Consider the following 14,172-nt stretch of genomic DNA (forward strand, 5'->3'; position numbering starts at 1 on the left):
GGCTTTGTATTTATGCAACTGAATAAAAAAAACTGTTTAAAAAAATAAAATAAAGATTGTTCGTTCGTTCTCTCTCTCTTTCCCTCTCTCAGGAAAAGTTCAAGTACAACAGACTATGAAGCTTAGATTTCAAAGACAAAGAAACACTCTACTTGATTTGCAGTACTCGGCGGTTTAATAACAATTATATTCTTCTTTTTTTTTTACAAGATAAGAAACAATTGATATGTTGCATATAAAAATACTGCATAATTATAATCAATTCATGTTCAGTATCATTCAAAAGCAAACATTTTTCCGATCTCCCAGGTCAACTAATGTGCAGACCTGCTAGTGCATTATCCCCCTTCGTGTGTACACGCAAGCACAAGACAAAGTGCATACAGAAACAAGAGGCGAAGCCTTCAAGGCTCACGTAAGAACTAGACAAACAGTAACACAAACTCAATCACTCCGTCACACATACACACCCACACACACAATAAGCATAGGTGACACTGTGCAAGAAAGAGAGACACTAGATCTAGATCTGTCTGTCTGCATGTAGCCTACTTACAGGGACACGACTGCCAAATAGTCTCGGCCCGCTCAAAATAACAATGACCGAGACCACACACACCACGCGAGAGAGAAAGACTACAGGGAGGCATGCCGTCATGATGCATTAATTGACGTCAAACACTTTTGACCGTGACGTAATCTTATGCGAGCTTTATCCATAGTCTTGGATAACCACTCACACATAGACTCGGAAATGTTAAAGTTTCTACCACAGACATACACACACACGCACGCACACACACACACACACACACACACACACACACACACACACACACACACGCACAAACGCACAGACAGACAAAGTTACGATAACATTGTAGTCACGCATAGTGTACTGTAGAGTATCTTTTTCAGTCATTGAAATATTTTAAGATTAAACGACAATCGAACAACACATTGATGAATGGAATACACACACACACACACACACACACACACACACACACACACACACACACACACACACACGCACACACACACACTTTCCAATTGACTTCCTGTGCTTTTTATTTTCATGTTTTCTGTATTTCTCAGTAAACATTATATCAGAATAAGATTTCAAAATCCAAATACACGATGTTAATGTTCAAATATGAGTGGTGCTTGCACGAGACGTATACAGTATAAAAACCGTTATGAACCTCAGGTTCGAAATAGCTGACGATTGCAGTGTGAAAATGGTATCTTCGGTACACACGATAAAGGAAATCGAGTGCGTCCCGGGACCCGCTCTTTTAAAGTTTAGTGCGTTCCGGGACCCCCTCCATACATTTTTTTTTTCCATTTTTTTCTCGTCTTTACACCTGTTCCTTGTCCCGTTGTGCTCTCACACCGCCCCGTCCCTGCACTCACTGCTCCAACCACCTCTGAATTTCGTTCCGCTGCCAGACTTGTCGATTTTACAGACGCTCCAGGGGGGGATGTCGGGTCGCTGCGGTAGGCTACCCTCGGAAGATGACACTGCACTTCTGCTGAGTCACTTCGACGGTGTTCAGTAGTGGGTCTGTCCCGAGCTAACGGACGCAGCCCACTACCTACTATGCCCCCTACTAACGACATTGACTTTTAAGTCGCGGAGCCAGACTGAGTGAGCGTCCCCTCCAGAGAGCAGACCGCCATCACGTCCCTCCGTCGACCCCCCAGAACGTCACACGTTGAAGACTGACAGCAGAACTACTATTCAGGGAAGGATCGAACAGGAACACTGAGACCAAGGTCACCATGAGAGCTCCGGGCATGAAGGGCCACAAGAGCAAGGACAATTTATATTTTGGATGATTAATGAGATGAGGATGATTATAATGATGATGCTTTGGATTTCCAATTTGGTTTGAGACTACGTGACAGGGCAGCACTCAACGCTTACTGTCATAATATATCCTGGCATCAACCAGGCCCGAGAACTGCCGCACCTGCGGTGTTGGTCAGGTATACAGAACCTGAGCACCCTCAAAGTCGCATTCGTTAAGTGAATGACACTCGGCTGTGTGATCCCAGCCTTCCCATAGGAACCATAGCACTTCCACTCTGGGTAGGAGCCGACCGTAGCCCGAAAAACCCACATGACCCTGATGGGATTCGAACCCACGACCTCCCGGCCCGCAGCCCGATGCGCTAACCACTGCGCTACGGGGGCCGGTCCCTCCATACATTTCTAGTACATGTACGTGTTTTCAGCTTCTAGTACGTATAGGACGCAGGGACGCGCGCTATGGGGAGCAAATGAGGGGACACCTCCCAATAAATGACATTTGTGCTGTCCCTTGTTTATTAATTCAATTAGGATTATCTCTCTCTTGATAGGTCATCTGCAAAGTAGGGACACTTTTGGCTGTTTTAAAGGGTGACCTTCATCACAGGTATCACTGTATTTCACTATGTTTGAGGTAGAGCATGAGATTTGTTTTCTCTTACTTACACTACTTTGGTTCCCTTCCAATCAGTATCTATTTCGCATTTTCTTTTGTGCGATTAGAATAAGGCATCAAAATGTCAAGTACTTTTTCAACAACAACAACAACAACAACAACAACAACAACAACAACAACAACAACAACAACAACAACAACAACAACAACAACAACAAGCGTAAAAGGTTTCAAATAAAACTAAATAAAAACTGAAGCCTGTTCAGTGTTATGAGTCTATCAGCAAATGATCACCCCCCCCCCCCCCCCCTCCCCCAAAAAAAAAAAAAAAAAAAAAAAAAAAGGTATGCAACAAATCAAATTCAATTAAGCTGTTGCTTGGATGATTTGAAGTAGACGTCAGCTATCAACAAAACGGCGATGGTGTCACTTTGACTTGGAACGGCCAACAAATGTGTCCATGGAAGAGCTGGCCCCAACATAAGTCATCAGCACTTCTGACACCTTCAGCGGCAGCATGCTGAAACCAGGAAGAAAAAGAAACCGTAATATACGGAAATCGGAAACAGATTAACAGCTATGGTGTTTTCAGCTTATGAATAGGGCCCCATATTTTGACGAGACAAGTATAATGCCAACGAGTCAAAGACAAGTCGCATTATACCTGATCAAGTCAAAATACCGTGCCAGCTATTCCACAACTGTAAAAACAGTAGCGTTTATATTACTATTCTGAGATGAAATTTCAAAATCTTAAATCTTGGGCTAAAACAGGAGTTCAACAGTGTGAAAACGCAGCCTGAAAATGTCCCATAGCAGCAAACACTTTGGCATTGTTGTCATTCTTTGACTTCAATTTTCTTCCAGCAAACTGTACTGCCTATCTGAATAACAATAAAATCCCCAGAACACAGCGCTGCAGACATAACCACTTTGGAGTGTGGGAGCAGACAGGAGATATAAGGCATGCTGAGAAAACGATAAGAGTTTTCTGGCATAGAGTGCATGCCAAAAATGTCTATTCAGTTCAACCTACCTAGGCCTCCTCTTGATAACGATCACCTGCCCTCTACGATTACACCAAATAAACCCTCAAGAGGTTCTTTCCTATATAATTCACCGTTCCATAGCGACCACCTGCCCGTTACGACCACCCCAAATACAACCTGACGAGGTTTTTTCCTATTCAACTGACACCTTTCCATAACGACCTCCCCAAATACAACCTGACGAGGTTTGTTTGTTTATTTGTTGCTTAACGTCCAGCTGACTACGCAGAGCCATATCAGGACGAGGAAGGGGGGGATGAAGGGGGCCACTTGTCAAGCGATTCCTGTTTACAAATGCACTAACCCATTACTTGTGTCCCAGCAGGCTTTAGTAAAACTAAATTAATACCTACTGGAAGATTACCAGTTTCCAGTATGTTAAAATAGGCTTAACCTATCTACTGCTGGACTTACATCAGAACACTAACAGATTAAACTATACATGAATCGCGAGACAAGCGACAAGAGAAGAGATTTTTTGGAAAAAATACAGGTGAATGAGCAAGAAGGCAGAAAAAAGAAAAGAATTCATGAAGAAAAAGAGAGCATGACAGGAAAGAGGAACCAAAAATCTACCTAACAGCAAACTAGAAAGCTCCTGCGGTTCCAAAAACAGGAGGGGCTTTTAATTTCATAACCGCAGTGCCCCACTGCGGGACCTGACGAGGTTCGTTTCTATATAATTCACCTTTCAATAACAACCACCTGCCTGTTACGACCACCCCAAATACACCCAGAAGAGGTTCTTTCCTATATAATTCACCGTTCCATAACGACCACCTGCCTGTTACGACCACCCCAAATAAACCCTGAAGAGGTTCTTTCCTATATAATTCACCTTTCATAGCACGCTTTTCTGTACCTATCTTCGTTATAACTTTCTGAGCGTGTTTTTAATCCAAACATATCATATCTATATGTTTTTGGAATCAGGAACCGACAAGGAATAAGATGAAATTGTTTTTAAATCGATTTCGGAAATTTAATTTTGATCATAATTTTTATATTTTTAATTTACAGAGCTTGTGTTTAATTCGAATATAACATATTTATATGTTTTTGGAATCAGACAATGATGAAGAATAAGATGAACTTAATTTTGGATTGTTTTATAAAAAATAATTTGTATTACAATTTTCAGATTTTTAATGACCAAAGTTATTTGTTAATTTTTTAGCCACCAAGCTGAAATGCAATACCAAAGTCCGGCCTTCGTCGAAGATTGCTTTACAAAAATTTCAATCAACTTGATTGAAAAATGAGGGTGTGACAGTGCCGCCTCAACTTTTACAAAAAGCCGGATATGACGTCATCAAAGACAATTATCAAAAAAAATAAAAAAATGTCTGGGGATATCATACCCAGGAACTCTCATGTAAAATTTCATAAAGATCGGTCCACTAGTTTACTCTGAATCGCTCTACACACACACACAGACAGACACACACACACACAGACAGACACACACAGACAGACACACACACACACACACATACACCACGACCCTCGTCTCGATTCCCCCTCTATGTTAAAACATTTAGTCAAAACTTGACTAAATGTAACAAGTCGCGTAAGGCGAAATTACTACATTTAGTCAAGCTGTGGAACTCACAGAATGAAACTGAACGTAGTCCGCCGCTAGTGCAAAAGGCAGTGAAAGTGACGAGCCTGTTTGGAGCGGCAGTGGTTGCGCTGTGCTTCATAGCACGCTTTACTGTACCTCTCTTCGTTTTAACTTTCTGAGCGTGTTTTTAATCCAAACATATCATATCTATATGTTTTTGGAATCAGGAACCGACAAGGAATAAGATGAAATAGTTTTTAAAACGATTTCGGAAATTTAATTTCGATCATAATTTTTATATTCTTAATTTTCAGAGCTTGTTTTTAATCCAAATATAACATATTTATATGTTTTTGGAATCAGAAAATGATGAAGAATAAGATGAACGTAAATTTGGATCGTTATATAATTTTTATTTTTTTTTACAATTTTCAGATTTTTAATGACCAAAGTCATTAATTAATTTTTAAGCCACCAAACTGAAATGCAATACCGAAGTCCGGCCTTTGTCGAAGATTGCTTGGTCAAAATTTCAATCAATTTGATTGAAAAATGAGGGTGTGACAGTGCCGCCTCAACTTTTACAAAACGCCAGATATGACGTCATCAAAGACATTTATCGAAAAAAAGAAAAAAACGTCCGGGAATATCATTCCCAGGAACTCTCATGTCAAATTTCATAAAGATCGGTCCAGTAGTTTAGTCTGAATCGCTCTATACACACACACACACACACACACACACACACACACACACACACACACACACACACACACACACACACACACACACACACACACCACGACCCTCGTCTCGATTCCCCCTCTATGTTAAAACAATTAGTCAAAACTTGACTAAATGTAAAAAGGAAACTGGATTACACGGGTTCACGATGGCTCAGGGGTAAGATAAACCACGCAAAAATAAATTCTTTGAAAATTGCTCGCTCTTTACAGAGGGCACCTAGGATGTTCAAAAGCGGTGAGTGTTTAAATGAAAGGGTGTTTGTACTGTGTGTATAAGCCTGACAGTATCTGTGATGGTTTACGGGAGGCTTACTGTGCCTTTAAGGCAACCTGTTTTAACCAGTTTGTTTCAGTGGTCGCAATGGGAATGTTTGTCTGTTTCAGACGTAGAAAGTTTGCTTTGCATTGATGAAAAACGGATAAAAGTGTTGTCAAAAACTCAGTTGAAAAATAGCTAGAAACGGAAGGCGCGGCTGAAAACTTGCAGTCGTTGTACGTTGCCATATGGTCGTTTGGGATTAGTTTTATTTGATTGCAAGCTGCTACATAAAGGCCGTGTAACAGTAAATTGTCCACCTGGGTACAGAATAATAATAAGGGTATTTCAGGGGCGGAGCAGTTAAGCCAGAAGGGGGGGGGGGGGGGGGGGTTACCGTTGGGGGGTCTGGAGGGCAAAGCCCCCCTGAAGCTGAAGAGTTTTAGCTATTTTATGAACAATTTATGGCTTATCCTTGATTTTAAACATGATCAACTGGTGTCAGCAGCCAGTTAGTATTAAATCTTTTTTTGGGGACAGCCGGTAGCGGTTGCGCTGAGGAGGATAGCACGCTTTTCTATATCTCTAGTCTTTTTAACTCTCTGAACGTGTTTTTAATCCAAACATATCATATCTATATGTTTTTGGAATCAGGAACCGACAAGGAATAAGATGAAATTGTTTTTAAATCGATTTCGGAAATTTAATTTTAATCATAATATTTATATTTTTAATTTTCAGAGCTTCTTTTTAATCCGAATATAACATATTTATATGTTTTTGGAATCAGAAAATGATGAAGAATACGATAAACGTAATTTTGGATCGTTTGATAAAAAAATAATATTAATTACAATTTTCAGATTTGTAATGACCAAAGTCATTAATTAATTTTTAAGCCTCCAAGCTGAAATGCAATACCAAAGTCCGGCCTTCGTCGAAGATTGCTTGGCCAAAATTTCAATCAATTTGATTGAAAAATGAGGGTGTGACAGTGCCGCCTCAACTTTTACAAAATGCCGGATATGACGTCATCAAAGACATTTATCGAAAAAATGAAGAAAACGTCTGGGGATATCATACCCAGGGGGCGGGGATGTAGCTCAGTCGGTAGCGCGCTGGATTTGTATCCAGTTGGCCGCTGTCAGCGTGAGTTCGTCCCCACGTTCGGCGAGAGATTTATTTCTCAGAGTCAACTTTGTGTGCAGATTCTCCTCGGTGTCCAAACACCCCCCGTGTGTACACGCAAGCACAAGACGAAAAAGATCCTGTAATCCATGTCAGAGTTCGGTGGGTTATAGAAACATGAAAATACCCAGCATGCTTCCTCCAAAAACGGCGTATGGCTGCCTAAATGGCGGGGTAAAAAACGGTCATACACGTAAAATTCCACTCGTGCAAAAAACACGAGTGTACGTGGGAGTTTCAGCCCACGACCGAAGAAGAAGATACCCAGGAACTCATGAAAAATTTCATAAAGATCGGTCCAGTAGTTTACTCTGAATCGCTCTACACACACACACACACACACATACACACCACGACCCTCGTCTCGATTCCCCCCTCTATGTTAAAACATTTAGTCAAAACTTGACTAAATGTACAAAGGAGGGCGTCTTAAAATGGGAGTACATTTATAGAGTTTATGAAAAATCACCTGTGAAAACAGGGTCTTAAAAAGGAGGGAGTCTTAACCCTTAGGCTGGTTGTCGCGACATATGTCGCGCTACTTTACGTATACTGTCACCTGGTTGTCACGATATATGTCGCGCTACTGGCTCAGTCTGTTTGGTCGGTTCCGATTACCTCCCATGGATGCGAAAACCTATATGACCGCTTTTCTTTATTTTTCTCTCTGTTATTTCACCAGTGGCTGTGTAACATGTGTTACAGAATTGCACCAGTGTAAGGGTTAAAATGGGGGGGGGGGGGGGGGTCTTAAAAGGGGGGTTCTGTAATGGTATGATGTATGTGTAGTATGACACTCACACACATTGACAACACTGTGTAGGCTTGTATAGAAATGATTACACTGTATTGTAGACAAGACTAAAAGGTACGGTTGAATATATACAAGCACAAAGTAGAGAGCACTGATGGTAATAGACTGGACACTGTGGAAGCTGAATGCAGATCATTGCTGCAGACGCAGAGCTAAGCTGAGGCTGGCTGTGTGGCCAGGCTATATGGATATTCATGACCAGATATCACTACAGGTTCCACTGTGCAACTCACCCTCTGGCAGCGTAAGCAAAGTAGAGGAGTCGGGGCAGGATGATCATGGCCTGGTTGCACAAGATGGCGTCCATGAACTTGTTCACCGTGTCCTCGGGGTCCAGAATGGGCAAAAGAGCGGGAAATCTGAAACGCAAATTTTGTATGAATGCGAAACTGATAGACAACCCTGAAAGTCCAACAAATGGTGTACTCACCCTGACACAACCGTCGTACGAAGAAGTAGAAGAAGGTGTACTCACCTTTGGCTAGTGATTCAGAAAAATTACTAGCCAGAGAGCAAACTTTACTAGCCAAACCAACAATTTGTTTCAGCAACTCTACTCACATTTGGCGAGTAGATGAACTTTCTTTCTTTCTTTATTTGGTGTTTAACGTCGTTTTCAACCACAAAGGTTATATCGCTACGGGGAAAGGGGGGGAGATGGGATAAAGCCACTTGTTAATTGTTTCTTGTTCACAAAAGCACTAATCAAAAAATTGCTCCAGGGGCTTGCAACGTAGTACAATATATTACCTTACTGGGAGAATGCAAGTTTCCGGTACAAAGGACTTAACATTTCTAACATACTGCTTGACTAAAATAGGTAAATTCTTCCCCCTAACCCGCGGGGGGTCATTATGGGGTTAGTGCTAGGACTGGTTGGTCCGGTGTCAGAATAATGTGACTGGGTGAGACATGAAGCCTGTGCTGCGACTTCTGTCTTGTGTGTGGCGCACGTTATATGTCAAAGCAGCACCGCCCTGATATGGCCCTTCGTGGTCGGCTGGGCGTTAAGCAAACAAACACAAAATCTCTAAACAGCGCTCTGCCTCATTTGTTTAAGATTCTCTTAATCAAAAAAACAAGAAATTATAGTCCCACAGAATATTATTTTTAGCATAGCGTCGTATTTCCATAATCATACAAAACTTGAATTTAAAATACAGAAATGTCAGTTTAGGGAAAGTTTAATTTTAGACAAAACAAAACATTCACAAGTACATCCGCCTAAACATCTTGCAACTTGAGGTCAAACTCAACACATACTCATGCAGATACACACACACAAACACACACACATACACACAAACACACACATGACAAAACAAAACATTCACAAGTACATTCGCCTAAACATCTGGCAACTTGAGGTCAAACTCAACACATACTCATGCAGATACACACACACACACACACACACACACAAACACTGACACCCACCCACACACAAATAACCACCACAAGAATCATTCTAACTTTGTGTTGACGCCATCAAACATGCCAGTGTTGATGAAGTAAGGGCAAATAACTGTAGTGTGAACACCAGTCTTGCCCATGGTGGCCAGCTCGAAACGCAGCGACTCGTCAAAGCCCACCGCCGCGTACTTGCTGGCGCAGTAGTCAGCAAGGCCCGTAACTCCAAAGAGACCTGCAGAACTGGCTATGCTGACAAGGTGACCCGAATTCCTGGCTAGCATGGCTGGTAGGAAAGCTTTGACAGTCTGAAAGGATCAAAAGCATGATTAAATCAAATGCAACACAGAAGAACATGACAAAAATGTTTATTGAACAACTTGAATAAATGTACATATACAGAGGAACCCCCATTTTAAGACTTCCTCCCTTTTAAGACCCGGTTTTCTCAGACTTTTTGATTCATATCCTCTGTAAATGTACCCCCATTTTAAGACTCCCTCCTTTTTCAGACCTGATTTTCTCAGATTTTTGGAGGTCTTAAAAGGGGCCGGGTGGTTCCACTGTACAAATAATACGAAACACTCCCATTCTGTCTGCCATTCGCTCGACTACACAGCCTGACGTTTGCTCACACAGTCTAACATGACCACATGTAAATAACATGTGAGATCATTGTCAATGCATATATATGAGAGTTGCTGTAAAAATATGTAATTTAATGACCTAGATTCTGCAGTAAGATATAACATGTTCACGCTTGTCCGCTGGTAGGAAGGCTTAACAATAACAGTCTGAAAGAATCAAAAGCATGAATTGAATTTAACACAAGGCGTCCTGCATCAACCAAAATTGACCTGTACTAAAAAAAAAAGAATACATTAAACATTAAGGGTCACACAATCTGACAGCATCAAGTGAACACCGAGTCCCCTGCTGACATTTGTGACCCGTTCTCACTGGCGGAATAAGGTGGTGAGGGTCAATATGGTTGAAATTCCCTTTTTTGCTGTTTCAGAGAGAACTATGCTTCATTTACCTGCTACAGCCTGCATTTAGTCAAAATCATCCCCCAAAAATGTGTTATACACACATGCACACACACAATCATCAGGGATCGCGCTAGGATTTTTCAAATGGCGTACGTCTTATGCAATGTCGGCCAAAAAACGCGTAAAGCAGAACCGATTTTGCGTCACACTATAACACAGTTAAATCATGACGATGTGCAAAAAAACGAGGACAACTTTCACTGCATGCCGTTTTGAATGAATCAAAGACAGGCTTGAACTGAAAGTGTCTCTCGGCCTAGATTTGGCGCCACACGCCCAGTGCATTTTGGGTGTATGTTCTGTTTCAGAAAACCGACCGGCGTTGCTTTGTGTCGCTTGCGACACTCTTATGCCGAGAGCACGTCACCTCATTTTGTTTTATCCAAAACAGACTTTAGATTTGAACTCGCGGGCTTGTGCTATGTTTGATCCAGAACAGACTAGAGATTCTAAACTCGCGCGCTATAGTCTGATTCAGTATTGGGATGTGCTGCTGAGCATGCCGTTTTGAATAGAAGTTGTTTTGCGTACGCGTTATGCATAAGCGCCGGGAAAATGCGTGGGCAGATTTTAAAACGCGTCAAATACGCAAAAAACATGCGTTAACGCGATCCCCGAATCATGCACACAAGAATGTGCACAAACACAGATGTATACACACAAACACCTTTGCATACTAACCCAGAAGTGAGCGTTAGCGTTGACTTCCATTGTCTTCTCCACCAGTTTGTCAGGACAGTCTAAGAACTTCCGTCCCGTCACGATGCCAGCGTTATTCACCAAGATGTCGATCGTCCCAAACTCCTCCTTCACTTTGTCAGCTGTCTGAGTACAGAGGAATAAACCTCCCTTTTCAATCAATCAATCAATCAATAGGACGCTTATATCGCGCATATTCCGTGGGTACAGTTCTAGGCGCTCTGCAATGATGCCGTGTGAGATGAAATTTTATACGGCCAGTAGATTGCAGCCATTTCGGCGCATATTTACCTTTCACGGCCTATTATTCCAAGTCACACGGGTATAGGTAGACAATTATTAACTGTGCCTAAGCGATTTTGCCAGGAAAGACCCTTTCGTCAATCGTGGGATCTTTAACGTGCACACCCCAATGTAGTGTACACGGGGGGTGTTCGGACACCGAAGAGAGTCTGCACACAAAGTTGACCCTGAGAAATAAATTTCCGCCGAACGTGGGTTTGAACTCACGCTGACAGCGGCCAACTGAATACAAATCCAGCGCGCTACCAACTGAGCTACATCCCCGCCCCTTTTAAGGCTTCCCCCCTTTCAAGACCTTACTTTTTTGAATTTTCTGTTCATAACCTCTGTAAATTTACCTCCATTTTAAGACTCCCTCCTTTTTAAGACCTGATTTTTTCAGATTTGTGTAGGTCTTAAAATGGGGGTTCCACTGTATTATTTTTCACAACATTCGGTCACAATGACGGCATTATATATTCACCAAGATGTCAATTTACTTAGTCAGCTGTCTGAAAGTACAAAGTGTCCTTATTCTTATCTTTTCACACATGTTTATTTCCCACCGAGTCAAGTTTTGTCCAGTTCAACTGTTCATTCAAATGAGTTCAAAAGAAAGGTTTCTGGGGAACCTGATGAATCTGAAGAACCTGGGGAATCCGCTGTACCTTAATCTAGACACACACGGTATGATTTGCTTGGAAATCCACCAAAAGTATTGTTATAAATCAAATCAAAGTGAGTGAATGCGCTTCAGGGCGCTGCTTCTTTTCGATGTTGGAAACAAAAAGTAGCGAAGCAGCGCCCCCTGAGATTGAGGCGGAAAAACGTTTATTCCTATTCAGATGGCGTGGGTCGTGTACGACCCATACTTTTTACGTTGAATCCTTATTTGGAAAGTACGATTTGCACACGACCCACATCATCTGGACTCTGTAGTCCAAAGCGTGTTCCGGTGAAGGTTAAGTTGACCTACCTGGTAGACCTGCTCCCTGTTGGACAAGTCGACAGTGTAAGCTTTACACGCCACTTCAGCCTGGAACTCCTTGGCAAGCTTTTGGACCGCCTCTCCGTTGATGTCCCACAGCACCAGGTCACAGCCCAGATCCTTGAAGCGAGTCGCCATCATCTTCCCCAGACCGCTTCCTGACAGACAATATTAATAATAATGATAATAAGGCCTAAAAAAAAAAAATAGGTGTGGTTACGGTAACCCGACCTACCCTATTTTTAGGGGCCGACCCTATAACTTTTTATTACATTTGTCAAAAAAACAAACAAACAAACAAAACGAGTGCAGAAAACGCAATGAAAGCAAAATCGCCCGAGTCGCACACTTATTTCCCTGTAAAGTAGGTTTAATTTGTACACATTAGAAAAAAAAGTTTTAAAAAAAAAGTGATTGCCTACCAGTACCTTCCTACCCTATTTTTTTGGCTATGTTAGTTGTTACCGTAACCACACCTATTTTTTTTTTTTTTGCCTAATAAACCACTTTCCTATAGTGCAAGTCCCGATTCACAGCTCCAAGCTCTTTAAAATTCCAATAAACACCTCACATGATACACACCCAGACACGGGCAGAGAAGTTTTGATTGTGAAACACACATGCACTCACACACACACACACATGAACTGGGAGTGTGTATGTACATGAACAGCACTAGCTCACACAGTCACCGTCACACATACACACGAATATATACACACACACACACACACACACACACACACACACACACACACACACACACACACACACACACAAACGGTATGCATGCAAGTACTGATGGATTATCAATTTCTCAAAGCTTTGTATTTTGTTACAGTTTGTTGCAAGAAAATGAAATATATATAGGCTATATAATAGGTAGTGACTATATCCACGGGTCCGTGCCTCTAGTCCCCCATGCTATATCCACGTCAGTGACATCATTTCCGCGGAATCTCGGAATCGTTCGAAATCACTCGGCAGTCGAAGCCTCGCGTTCGCACTCGGGACTCTTGGCGCCATATTGTTGAGATGGAGGAGGAGGAAGAATCAATTTGTGTTGGCGAAACATTCAACTCTTTTGACAACCTACAAACTAAACTGAACTGAATTCACAAACTCATTGCTGAACGACCGCTTGATCTTCTTAGATTTTAAGAGAGCAAAAAATGGTGAATTCAAAATCATGGGAGTACTGTGGACAGTTGTGACTTACGGAGTTCAGCCCCTCAGCACCAATGAATCAGTCTAGCGAATAGGGAAGACCAATACATCATTCTTCATCTTCCGGTTGGTAGCTTTAGTCCACACGTTGACAACATTCACTTAAACATTTGAACAATCGACACATGCTTCACACTGCATCAAAAATCACCGCAAACTAGGAAAGTGCAAATCCCGAATAAACATGCAAGTTCAGGTGAGGTTCGTATTAAGAGGGGGGGGGGGGGGGGGGGGGGGGGGCTGCAATGTTGCAATGTCACCACAGAGAACGCTGTATACTGCTCATAAAGTCTAAACATGGAATTATGACATTGATATTTTACAGCTGACGTCCTAGTCATGTCTGTTAAGTGCCGAACCGAAAGCAGGAAAATATTGGGCAAGAGTAGCGTCCCTTGTCAGTGACGTGGATTTAGCATGGGGGACTCGAGGCACGGACCCGTGGATGTAGCCACAGCCTATATA

At 42.0% G+C, this 14,172-nt stretch overlaps 2 protein-coding genes and 1 non-coding gene across 4 annotated transcripts in view; all 3 read right to left on the bottom strand.

Annotated features, from left to right (window-relative positions):
• LOC138980018 (cytochrome P450 2F5-like) overlaps positions 1 to 14,172 on the bottom strand; it is a 426,282-nt gene that overhangs the window by 205,088 nt on the left and 207,022 nt on the right. The window lies entirely within an intron of this gene.
• Trnar-gcg (transfer RNA arginine (anticodon GCG)) lies at positions 2,128 to 2,201 on the bottom strand. Its single transcript has one exon. It is a non-coding gene; the product is annotated as a tRNA-Arg (tRNA).
• On the bottom strand, positions 2,754 to 12,638 carry LOC138980024 (epidermal retinol dehydrogenase 2-like; the record flags this gene model as incomplete). Its single annotated transcript, XM_070352814.1, is given in 5 exon segments — positions 2,754 to 2,952; positions 8,283 to 8,408; positions 9,523 to 9,767; positions 11,193 to 11,336; positions 12,469 to 12,638. Coding segments are annotated over 5 exon segments (779 nt in total), but the record flags the coding sequence as incomplete, so codon positions are not given.

This window comes from Littorina saxatilis, linkage group LG11, assembly GCF_037325665.1.
Source record: "Littorina saxatilis isolate snail1 linkage group LG11, US_GU_Lsax_2.0, whole genome shotgun sequence".
NCBI lineage: Eukaryota > Metazoa > Mollusca > Gastropoda > Littorinimorpha > Littorinidae > Littorina > Littorina saxatilis.